General features: G+C 40.6%; 1 protein-coding gene across 1 annotated transcript in view; it reads left to right on the forward strand.

Annotated features, from left to right (window-relative positions):
* Positions 1-13,364, forward strand: part of USH2A (usherin) — a 443,094-nt gene that overhangs the window by 155,249 nt on the left and 274,481 nt on the right. The window contains exons 23-25 of the mRNA XM_038760847.1: positions 5,831-5,961; positions 12,318-12,444; positions 13,153-13,254. Of these exons, the coding sequence (XP_038616775.1) occupies positions 5,831-5,961; positions 12,318-12,444; positions 13,153-13,254 (360 nt within the window). The remainder of the gene's footprint in view (positions 1-5,830; positions 5,962-12,317; positions 12,445-13,152; positions 13,255-13,364) is intronic.

A 13,364-nucleotide genomic window follows, 5' to 3' on the forward strand; every position in this document is an offset into this window, starting at 1 on the left:
TTACGGTAAATATTGCCTCAGTGCTGGTGAATTGCTTCTGGCTTACAATTCTAATGTGACTCTTATTTGAAGTTTCTAGAACTGCTTGAAAACCTGCATGGGCTTCCAGTTCTTACAGCCATATGGAATAATAATTGTGTTTTTATTAAGCACTTACTATGTGCCAAGCACTTTTCTAAGCAATGGGATGATACAAGAAGCAGCATTGTATAGTGGAGAGAGTATGATCCTGGGAGTCAGAATCTGATGAGTTCTAATCCCAGCCCCATCACCTGTCTGCTGTGTGACCTGTCTCTGGACCTCAGTTACCTCATCTGTAAAATGGAGATTGAGATTGTGAGCCCCACAGTAGGACAGAACTGTGTCCAACATGATTTGCTTGTATCCACACTAGTGCTTAGTAAAGTGCCTGGCACATACTATGCGCTTAACAAATACCACAGTGTATACAAGATAATCAGGTTCGACACAGTCCCTCTCCTACATAGGGCTCACAGTCTTAGTCCCTATTTTGCAGATGAGGTAACTGAGGCACAGAGAAGTGAAGTTTACTTGCCCAAGGTCTCACAGCATACAAGTGGCCGAGCCAGGATTAGAATCCAGATCCTCCTGACTCCAACGCCCATGCTCTTTCCACTAGGCAACACTGCTTCTCATTGCTTTTTGCTGTATTCCATTAGGCCACGCTACTTAAGTGCATTGTTTAAGCAGAGGAATTGCTGTGGAAATCCTCCACCGCATGAGGTTGGGTGTATGGACTTAGTCATCTTCAGACTTATTTTCAGTCTACAATACTGTGTAGACTCTGTGAAGAGGTTCATAATTACTTGCATGTCCTTGTATAATTTTATTTTAAAATGCACTTGTGCTTTAAAAATTCTGATAGTATTAGCTCTATTAAATATTATGCTATATTTTATGAAGTTTTCCAAGTTAGAAATTAGTAAAGTTGAGGAATCAGAAATGAAGGCCTATCATCTAGCTTTAGTTCTCTCTATTAAATAAGCAGGTTCACATGGATTGCAAGTCCTTAGGTTGAAATTGAAAACTCCAATTGGTGTTAAATGGCATTCAGATCCTATTGTAGCCTGCCATGTCATCAATCCAAGGTAACAGTAGAATTCTGCTACGAGCTCAAAGTAAAGAATATTTGTATAATAGATGAAATATTATAGTAATTATTGTGTAGCTGTTGGTTAAGCTGATTGTAATTGAATTTGTAGAGTATTCATGGAGATGACAGAACATTTTACAGCTAACCGATGCGTGTGGAAGCATGGAAAGAAGAATGGTCTATTTCTCACAACTTGCAGAATTTTCTAGGAATCACAGTTCTATATTGAGAAGTGTGCATATGTTGTCTGGAAATAAGTTGGGTTTATTTGTATGTGTTTGAGTACATACAGTAAAATTTCCCATACACATTACAACAAACTATTTATGAAATCCTTTTCATTTGAAGTTAAGAACACTAAATGTTTTAGGTAAATTTGTGTTCAAACTTGTGTTGGTTTTGTTTTATGCAGAGACAACCAATAGCTTATCAATGTTCAAAAGTTGCTAATAACAAAGGAATGAATGCCAGAGAACACCTAGTATAAAAAAAGTAGAGGGACAGAGGAATTTACTAATTCTTTTTAAAATTTACTCAAATATGATGACACTTACATGTTCATCAAATCTGTTGTATTGTAGTCTCTCAATCACTTAGTACAGTGCTCTGCACACAGTAAGCACTCAGTGAATATCATTGAATTAATTAAATATGATATATTTTAATTGAGAGATTTCCTCAGATGAAGTTCACTTTTACTTCTTGGATGTTGTGAACAAGCAAAATACTTAATTTGGGCCAGAAAAAGACCAACATGTTCTTATAAAATCTTGAGCTGGTAAATAATGCCAACTGGCTTTTAAGAGTTTGACTCAGTAGCTGTCCAGGTAGTAAACAGATATTTGCAAGAATAACAAAGATTTATGGATTCACTGTATAAATTGCCTCTTGGTCTGTGATAGAGATATTGAATACAACAGTGTTCAGTTCCTAACTTTTAAAAAGTATTAAGGGCCTTTAAGGCCATATTATGGAATGTCTTAGTTTGTTCAGTTCCTTCTAGCTCCTTTTGGGTAGGGAATGTTTTCGACACTGTTGCAAGGAGAAACAGCATGGCCTAGTAGATAGAGCATGGGCTTGGAAGTCAGAAGGATCTGGGTTCTAATCCCGGCTCTGGCACAAGTCTGCTGTGTGACCTTGGGCAAGTCACCTCACTTCTCCAGGCCTCAGTTACCTCATCTGTAAATTGGGGATTGAGTGTGACTGCCATGGGGGATAGGGGCTGTGTCCAACCTGATTAATTTATATCTACCCCAGCACTTAGCACAGTTCCTGGCACATAGTACATAACAAGTCCCATAATAATAATAACTTCTTATTATTATACTCTCCCAAGTGCTTAGTATAGTGCTCTGCACCTGGTAAGTGCTCAATAAATGCCGCTGACTGATTCTTTCTCCAAGATGAGCAGTTTTACCATCTTCATATCTGCTATAAAGAAATAAATTCACCCACTCCTATTTTAGAATTTTATACTTCATTATAGTGCCATTTACCAAACAATCGAGACTGTTATCAATATTTAAAGTTAAGTACCCACAATATGTATCATTCCTAATGTGCACAAAGTCATAGACGCTGACCTCAGAGAGCATAGAGTCTGAAATAAGGAAAACACCATACATTATATTTACCCAATACATTTAAATATGCTGGTGTTTTAAATATTCAGTGCTTTGGTTTGCTTGTTACAAGAAGTGAAACCAAACATAAACTCTTAAGAATTTGTGGAAAGGCAAGAACAAATCCCGGCTCCGCCAATTGTCAGCTGTGTGACTCTGGGCAAGTCACTTAACTTCTCTGTGCCTGTTACCTCATCTGTAAAGTGGGGATGAAGACTGTGAGCCCCCTGTGGGACAACCTGATCACCTTGTAACCTCCTCAGCGCTTAGAACAGTGCTTTGCACATAGTAAGCGCTTAATAAATGCTATTATTATTATTATAAAACAGTATTATGTAGCCTAGCAGAATGGCTTTCTCTTTTTTCCAGGTATTTAATAATAATAACTGTGCATTTGTTAGTGTTTACTATGTGGTAATCACTGCACTGCACTGGGGTAGATGTACTGGAGTAGATCAGACACTGTCCTTATCCCACAGAAGGCTCACAGTCTACGGAGGGAGAACTAGTATTGAATCCCCACTTTTTAGGTAAGGAAAACAAGATACAGAAAAGTGAAGTGACTTCCCCAAGTTGACGCAGCAGGCAAGTGGTGGAGCTGAGATTGCAGGTCCCCTGACTCTCAGGCCCATATTTCCATTTCCAACCTTGGTGTCATCTTCGACTCCGCTCTCTCGTTCACCCCTCACATCCAAGCCATCACCAAAACCTGCTGGTCTCACCTCCACAACATTGCCAAGATCTGCCCTTTCCTCTCCATCCAAACTGTTACCCTGCTCATACAAGCTCTCATCCTATCCTGTCTGGATTACTGTATCAGCCTCCTCTCCGATCTCCCATCCTCCTGTCTCTCCCCAATTCAATCCATACTTCACACCGCTGCCCGGATTGTCTTTGTCCAGAAACACTCTGGGCATGTTACTCCCCTCCTCAAAAATCTCCAGTGGCTACCAATCAACCTACGCATCAGGCAGAAACTCCTCACCCTCAGCTTCAAGGCTTTCTATCACCTCGCCCCCTCCTACCTCACCTCCCTTCTCTCCTTCTACAGCGCAGCCCGCACCCTCCGCTCCTCTGCCACTAACCTCCTCACCGTGCCTCGTTCTCGCCTGTCCCGCCGTCGACCCCCAGCCGTCATCCCCCTGGCCTGGAATGCCCTCTCTCCACACATCTGCCAAGCTAGCTCTCTTCCTCCCTTCAAGGCTCTACTGAGAGCTCACCTCCTCCAGGAGGCCTTCCCAGACTGAGCTGCCTCCTTCCTCTCCCCCTCTTCCCCCTCTCCCCCCCGCCTTACCTCCTTCCCTTCCCCACAGCACCTGTATATATGTATATATGTTTGTAGTATTTATTACTCTATTTATTTTACTTGTACATATTTATTATTACTCTATCTTGTACATATTTATTCTACTTATTTTGTTAATATGTTTTGTTTTGTTCTCTGTCTCCCCCTTCTAGACTGTGAGCCCACTGTTGGGTAGGGACCATCTCTATATGTTGCCAACTTGTACTTCCCAAGCGCTTAGTACAGTGCTCTGCACACAGTAAGCGCTCAATAAATACGATTGAATGATTGAATGAATTAAGCCACTCTGTTTCTCTATATGAGCAGTTTGTCTCATCAAGCCTTTGTACATTCCTTTACCTCTAGAGTTTCCTTTTTCTGCTTTCTTGTTTTTGGCCTAAGCCTCAAGAATTTCCTTTCCCTCCTGTGTCTCCACTCTCCTGTTAATTCAACAGACTTTTTTATGGTATTTGTTAAGTGCTTATTATGTACCAGGTACTGTACTAAGCATTGGGGTAGATACAAGCTAATTGGGTTGGACACAGTCCCTGTCCAACATGGGGCTCAGAGTCTTAATCCCCATTTTACAGATGAGGTAATGGAGGCCCAGAGAAGCAAAGTGACTTGCCCAAGGTTACACAGCAGACAGGTGGCAGAGCTGGGATTAGAACCCAAGTCCTTCTGTCTTCCAGGCCCATGCTCTATCCACTAGGCCATGCTAACTGGCCTGTTCCCCATCCCTCCGACTCTCCCGTGGGGTTACTTGGATTTGAGGCATGTGGACCGGTGGAAATGCAGCCCTCTTGTATCTCTCCACTTTCCTTCCTGACCAGGTTCGGTTCCTGGCGGGGCCAGAGTCAACCAATGTTACTGATGTTCAATTCCTCTTTTAAAAAAGTAAAATTAAGTATTTTGACCAAAAGAATCCCAACAAAGACCTGCTGAATTATCTAGATTGTGTTAGTTTTATTTATTTTTTTTCAAATTTAGTTTTTGAACTTGGGAATGAAGTTGGTTCAACTGGAAGCTTCACAAATGACCTCTTTTCCATCATAGCTGTAAAGAAGGGTCTTTTATCCTCTTTGACCTGTTAGGAACCCATATGCCTATGGGGTTACTAAATGCTCTTAACAAATTTAATTATAAGCAAGGTCCCTGGACCTTCAATGGTGCCTGAACACTGAAAATCTTTCTAAGTTTATAAACTGATGCTTCCCTTCTGGCTGCTGGCATCTGCATGTTTATCTAAAGTTTTGCAAGTGAAGTTTCAGAGAATCAGCCAATCATTGGTATTTATTGAACACTTAGTGTATGCAGGGCACCATCCTTGGGAAAGTACAGTATAACAGAATTGGAAGACATGATAACTGCCTACAAGGAGCTTAATGTCTACTGAAAAATTAGGCTTTTTTTTTTTTGGCGTTACTGACTGCCTGGGTAATTCTCTAAGATTTGACTCTCTATTGTGGGTTGAAATGATATTTTCATAGAAATTCTTTTTTCATCTGGAATTGCCTTACATAGTTTGGAACCTTGAAGAGCAGGAACTGAATCCTGGCACCAATTGATTGAAGAATATTTGCCTGCAAAAAAACCCAAAAAACCTCAGCCATTGACATACCCGTGGTTTCTGATCAAAGCCAGATGAATGTCTGAAACCCAGGGTCTTAGGGTGTTACAGAAACACCAGTGTGTGGAATTCAGCATGGTAATTCTGTGTTCTGTACTCATGAAATCATAAATAATAATGAACATAAAGAATTCACAATGCATCAAACTCTGATTCTCTGATTGCATTTGTCTAACCAGGTATTAAGGTCAGCTTTCGAACAAAGGAACCTGAAGGTTTAATTTTTTTTGCCGTGTCACCTGGCAACCAAGAGGAGTTCATTGCTCTTCAGCTGCGGAGCGGACGCCCCTACTTTCTTTTTGATCCACAGGTAAAGTAAGATGAAAGCATTTTTTAAGTAGGTTTATTTGTAATACCTTGGAGGGCAGAAACTATGTCTACTGTATTATTTATGACCTGTTCAAGTCCAAGAATGTGCCTTGTACACACATAGGCTGTGTCTACTTGGGAAGCAGCATGGCATAGTGGATAGAGCACGGACTTGGCAGTCAGAAGGACCTGGATTCTAATCCCAGCTCTGCCACTTGCCTGCTGTGTGACCTCAGGCAAATCACTTACCTTCTTTGTACCTCAGTTACCTCATCTGTAAAATTGGGATTAAGACTGTGAGCCCCATGTGGGACAGGGACTGTCTCCAACCTGATTAGCTTGTCTCTACCCCAGCACTTAGAACAGTGTTCGACCCATAGCGCTAAAAATTACCAGTATCACCATTATCCATATTACTATTAACAAGATACTGGCAGGTTGAAATTTTTCCCAGAATCCATGTAACTTTGACAAACAGTGTGTGATCTTTAGCCATTAATGATAAAGCGATCTAATCCTAGTACTTCCTGCTGCAGTGCAATCTATCAATGACATTTATTTAGCACCTACTTTGTGCAGATCATGATACTAGATCAAAGAGTAACACAGAAGCACATGAAAATTTGCCTTGATGTATTTGAATTTACTGAGCCTCCCAGCTATTTCTCAAGAGGCAGTCTCCTTTTTGTTCTCTAGCTCCAGGTCTTCGATAGTATGGTCCACAGTGTCAGAAACAGCTCTGAGGTCGAGAAGGGTCAGAGGCACAGGTAAAGAAAGTAGATAGACTCCATGCACTTTGTGGGCAGGGAAGATGCCTATCAACTCTATTCTTTTGAACTCTCCCAAGCCCATAGAATAGTGCTCTGCACACCCAGTAAGTGCTCAATAATGGCCATTTATTAAAATACCATTAATTGATTATTTGATTTAGAGAATCAGCAGGAAAATCAGCTTTTGACAAACAGCTGAAAAGCAGGAGAAAACTAAGGAAGCAGCAGTAGATTTTTCAAGCGGCAATGAGGGGACTTGTAGACGATTTTGCCTGATGGCTTCAGTTTCTTCAACAAAAATAATTGACAAGGTCACCACGGGTTAGTGGAAGAGATGGAGGGGGCCTGGGGCTTCGGGAGAGATTCAAAGTTTTGCAAGCATTGGTGTGAGCTGAGCATGGAAGTCAATGTGGGAGGAATAGTAGAGTTGTGGAGCAGAAAATAGAGCAGTTTGAGTGCATCAGAGTGAATTAGTCGTGGCAGAAGTTGGCCTGGAGCCTGGATGTCTGTAGCCATATTCAGCTGCATGGGTGTGGGAACTGAGAAAGTGGACTGTGGCCATGATCCAGGGTTGGGGATTGGAGATGTGAGAACAATGATGGAATGGGAAGCAAGGCACTTGAGATTAGTGGAGTGGGCTTATAACTTTGCATCTAAGGATAAGGAGGCTGGCAGGGGGTCCAGGACAGTGGAAGACAGCCTTGGATAAGTGGAGTGGTGCTTGAGTAGGAGGGTTGAGGAAGGGAGTTAGGAAATGGGTTTTGAGGGACCAGGCCATAAGTGAAGTGGCATTTTAGAACATTGTGTTTACAAAGTGATACGTTGAAATTGGTGAGGCTACAAGTTAGGCATTGTTTAGGTGCTAGTAGATCAAATTTTGGCATGCAGCTGTGTAGCAAGAAGGAAGCACATGGCTGGGTTTGATTGATGTCATCAGCATGGAGGATGATGCATCCAGAGATCAGAATAGTGGTATTATTTACATGCTTACTTTGTGCCTAGTAGGCAGTCCCCATCCCACATGGGTATCAGTCTAAAAGGGAGAAAGAACAGGTATTTAATCCCCATTTTATATATGAGGAAACTGAGGCCCAGGGATATTAAGTGACTTGCTCAAGGTCACACAGCAAGCAGTTTGTGGAGCTGACATTAGAACTCAGGTCTCCTGACTCCCTGCCCAGTTTTCTTTCCACTAGACCACAATTCTTCTAGTAGGGAGTGAGAGTAGAAAGGTGAGAGAGCACCAAAAACATGACACAATCCCTCTTAATATTAGGTTTAAATATATACTAGGTTTTCCTTGGTGGATATGGTTCAAACAAGACATTTTCCATAGGAAAAGTGTATTCAAAAAAGGATTCATTCATACAGATGCAACCACCAAGTTATCAAACATTTGTTCAGGATGATGATGGTGTTTACCAGACATTTGTCAAAGACTGGACATTCCCTGGCAAACAGTTCAGGTCCTGACCATATGTTCATCTGAATGCCTAGAGAGTTTAAGATAAAACTTCCCTTAATTTGAAGTATTCAAATAATAATAATAATAATGTTGGTATTTAAGTACTTACTGTGTGCCAAGCACTGTTCTAAGCACTGGGGAGGATACAGGGTAATCAAGGTTGTGCCATGTGGGGCTCACAGTCTTAATCCCCATTTTACAGATGAGGGAACTGAGACCCAGAGAAGTTAAGTGACTTGCCCAAAGTCACACAGCTGACAAGTGGTGGAGCTGGGATTCGAACCTTTGACCTCAGACTCCCAAACCTGGGCTCTTTCCACTGAGTCACCTTGCTTCACTTGTGCTGCTATTCACTTCAGTTTCAATCTGGGGTGGAAGCAAAGTGAAATGGCCCAGAATGAAGCTCCTGGAAAAGACTAATTGCTGAAGAGCTTGTTCCAATTGGGATTATTTCAAAGAGGACCCCTCCCCCTTTTTTTCCCTTCTTCCGTGAGCCACCTGGGCTGGAGACTCCATGGTGGCACAGGGGCTGGGCAGGCTCTCACTGGTGTGGATGCCAAAGGGCAGACTTGGCCCCGGGGCAGGGCCAGCCCTTGTACATGGGATCCAGGATGCCATGCCAGGCAGCCAGGCGGCCACCAGCTGCTGCATAAGCTACCGCTGTGAGCTGGGCTCTGGCTGGGGCAAGGGGGCCACTTTGGGATGGGCAACTGAGAAAAGCCATCCCGCCCTCTTGTTGTTTCTAGTAATAATAAAAGTGTCATTTCTTAAGTGTTTACTATGGGCCTAGCACTATACCAAACTCTGAGATAGATAAAAGATAAACAGGTTCGATACAGTCCCTGTCCCACATGGAGCTCACAGTGTAGGTAGGAGAGAGAACATTATCCCCATTTTTCAGGTGAAGAAACTGAGACAAAGAATTTACCCAGCAAGATTCCACAGTGGACTACTGGAAAAACTGGGATTTGAACAAAGGTCCTGTTACTCCCACACCCATGCTCTTTCCACTCCGCTTCCATTGCTTCAGTTCTACCTTCCAACCAGGGGTCGATGGGGCGTCTCCGCCTCTCAACAGGATACAGTGGGACTGGCATTTTGCTACCTCTGTGCTTTAAAATCCTTTCTCTTGCCTACTCCTCAACGGGCAGTGCCCAGTCTTTTTACAACATCCAAACATATAAAGTTACGAGTGTCCCATCATAAGCTTGATTTTCAGAAACAACAAAATTAACAGTCAGGACTAGTTAGCCTTCCTTTCAACTCCATCTCCATTAGCCAGCCTCCAACATCCACTATCCCTTCTGCCCTCTGCCCTCTTTCACCAATGCCAATTAATCGTTGATATTTATTGAGTTCTCACTTGGTGCAGAGTACTGTCTTAAGCACTGGGAGATTACCGTACAATAGCACTAGTAGACATGAGCCCCCCTCAAGGAAATTTACACACTAGTTGATCTTAAAATCTACTCTTTCCTTCCTCCTCTTTGTCAGGTTTCTGCATTTGTCTTCCTGATGCTTTCTTCAGGGATACCCTATTTCCATCTTGGCCTGTTCCCTTTGGCTCCTTCAGCCTCCCAACCTGATAAAAAACAGATCATCAGTTTCCAGATTTTAAGAACATTGGTTTTAATGAGTTGAAGAACTTATTTTCAAAACTGGAGGAAACAGCAATATGCAGTCAGCCACAATCTCCTCGACTACCCATTTAAATGAAAATGACTGTACCTTTAAGAAACAAGTGGATTTGGGGATTTTTTGAATTGGTTTTGCATTGTATAGACTTGGCCTCTAATGAAAGTTGAAATTGATGTGACTACATCCAATTGACCTCAACTTGAAACTGGTGATAAGTAAGTTAATAAGGAAAACTTCAATTCCAACTTTTAACTACTTTGCCCTCCATTGTTACAGCTTGGAGACATCATATGATAACTCTCCCGTCTTGATTTTATTTGCTGCATAAGACTTCAACTGAATATTCTTGATCAAATAATATTTTATTGATAAGGCAATACTTCATGATTACCATTTTAAAGCTTTTTATGGGTTGGCTTTCAAGAGACAATCCAATAAGTTTTTCATTTCATTTAGAATCTGGGAAAAGAACAACTCTGACAAAACCAAGTAGTACCAGTATGAAAACCTCAAAGTTTTTCAAATGGAAATGCATTCCTTATCTAAAATAATTCAGGACCAGAATTGATGACCAAAACTGTGCCTTCCACCTTGATGAAAATGTCTTGAAATCAGATGCTTCCACCTAGCTTCCTAGTTCCTTCAAGCATGAAACAGAAGTTGGAATCAAGAGTTGTATGGTCCGAGGTTGAATTGCTTCAAGTAAATTTGGTGTCTGGTGTAGATAACTTTTTATGGTTTAGATTGTCACTAAACATAATGTGAAGAACCACTTACCAAGACACCTGATCTTTAGAATGCCGCATCGTTTGTAACAATTTTAATGCTAAGTACCCTTTGATGAGACAGCATTTAATAAAATGCTCATTAATTTCATCATTAGCAAGGGTATGCTAAGAAGTAAGCCAGTTTCTTATGTCACGCCCAATTAGCATCCCATGCTAGTAATCCCATTAGTATTGTTGAATTCACTAATGGAAAAACTAATGGGCATGCTACCAGGGCACATTAATTGGGCATGACACCAGTTCTGGTTTTAATTATTAAACTATGATAATGAAATGTGTGTTTGTAAAATATTAAAATGTTGAAATAGGGCTGAAGACAATAAAAAATAGTATATGTTCAAAAGAGGCTATGAAGAAGATGCAGTTTGTACTACTCTTCAAAGACAGAGAAGAAACATCTCAACTGATTATCTTCCTAACAGAGCCCAGGTCTCTTTTAAAGCTGGATGTGTCTATGTGGGAAGCCTACTTCCCATGGGAAATTAGAACCTTTTTGTAGTATTTAATACTCTTGTCATATATGTTCTCATGCATAATATGAGGGCTTACAAAAGCCAAAGAAACAGGCAGAAAGGCTAAAAGATATATATTTCTATATGCATATATATGTATACACACACACACACACACACACACAGTGAGAGAGAGAGAGAGATGCAACCCTGAGCAATTATTTGAAGAAGCAGAAACTCTACTCCTATATAGGCTCAAGCCCTTAAGGACTTTCTTATTATCTTCCTTTAGGCATGGCATGTGGGTGTTTATAATCCCAGGGCTATTTTTTTTTTCACAAAGGTGGATGGAAATGGGAAAGGTATTGTCCTTTAACAGTGTAAGGAGGGATTGAAGAATGTTTTAATTTCCTATAGACTAGGAGGGTACAAACAAAGAACCATCATTGAATGGAACAGTGGATATTAAAAAAAATTAGGATGTATTTTTTGAATGTTTAGATTATGTATAAATTAGATTTGTCAGGAGAGAAATTAATTTGCTTTACCTTAAAATTTACCATTTTAAGGTAACACAAACAAAAACAGTACCAATTCTAAAATGAACACTTTCTCTTGCTTTGATCCATGGTGTCCAGAAAACTGTCTTTCTGGTTATTTCACCTTTCCTCTCTCTTGATCCCTACCTTGGTACCACCATTTCTGGGTACATCCATTCTTGGGGACAAAGTGGAGTTTTTTGGCTAAATCAAAATCAGGGTAGCTCTGTGCCAATTGAAAGTTCTTACAAAAGTCTCATAGCCACCTGATAATCTGTCCCTTCATAGTTTATTAATAGCTATTAATGTTCTTTCCTTTTCACATTATCATTAGGAGAGTGACTGAGAATACCCTCCAGAAATGTCTTAGAACTGAACTTGAACTTTTGTTCAGAAAGGGCTACATGAGTATACCTTTACTATATTTTTAGCAGGAAGGGTAATCTGGAATACTGTAAGAAAAGTTTGGTTACTGTTTCTGACTGAAATGGTATATCAGATGCATGGTATCTTGTTAGAGATCCAATTCTCTTCATGCTTTCTGTTAAGATTTGCAACTCAGCCTAAGCAAGTCACAAGAAATTGTGAATTAATATACTTTCCCCTCTGCATTCCCATTTTGATTGGACTTAGTATTAAGAACTACATATAGATTCTTTGGATAATACCACTGAAACTTTTAAAACAGATATTGTTTCTTTGAAGGGATCTGCTGTAGCAGTGACACCAACAAATGATCATGGAAAACAATACAATGACAATAATTGGCATCAAGTCATTGCTACCCGTAATCAGGCTTTGGGACAGATCACTGTAGATGATCAGTACACAGGTAATTGAGCCAGTGCCATGAGCATGTTGATTATATATTCAGTAATTCTCCACTGTAATTTCCATTTGTGGTTTTGTTTCTATGTGTTTTTTATACATTCATATTCCTTTTTACTGATTGTGCTTCCTGTCCCAGTCAGGTTAGTTGGTCAAGTTTATCATTCTTGCTTCAAAGTTTTCCCTAACCCCAATCTACTTTCCCATTTACAGAGAGGTGTGAACACTGTGTTTGCTTGTAATGCTTGTAATGTCCTGTTTAGCCAGCTGGCTTCTAAAAAATGTATTCCCTTGTCTATCTTCCAAAATCTAGGACTAATTAAAAAAACTTAAACATTAAGGAAGTGTTCCTATTTCCCATGACTTAAGTGGGGCTGCCCTGTGGTTTAGTAACTTGATACTAAGCAGGAACAGTTTCTCTGAGATTTTTGTGTTTAGCTCAGAGATATTATCCATGGATGAAATATGGCCAAAGCTGATGCATAATCATCCAATGCTTCCACATTACATACATTTACGATTCTCTTGCTGTTTAGTCACAATGCTACTTGCTGTATTTTGGATTGTTTTCTGCTTCTTGTTGTCACAATCTTCCTTGTCTTTGTCGCATGTTGACCAGTGCTGTGGCACTATGGAGAACTCAATCAGTGTTAGCTGTTTTGAATGAAGACACATTTGAAGCTGATAGTAATGATCCTCTCTTCCCGTCTAGGTTCTTCCTCTGCTGCAAGTGGCAGTTCCATTATTGGGGAAAATACAGGTTTTTTTGTGGGAGGACTTCCATTGGGTTATACCATCCTAAGAAAAGATACCGGTAAGCAGTGTTTTTCTTTTTCCTCCAAAAAGAGAACTCTTACCTGTTAATTTATAGGTATGAGCTTTCTATTAGACTGGGTTTCAGGGGTGAATGTGATAAAAATTGTT

The sequence above is a fragment of the Tachyglossus aculeatus genome, chromosome 19, assembly GCF_015852505.1.
Source record: "Tachyglossus aculeatus isolate mTacAcu1 chromosome 19, mTacAcu1.pri, whole genome shotgun sequence".
Taxonomy (NCBI): Eukaryota; Metazoa; Chordata; class Mammalia; order Monotremata; family Tachyglossidae; genus Tachyglossus; species Tachyglossus aculeatus.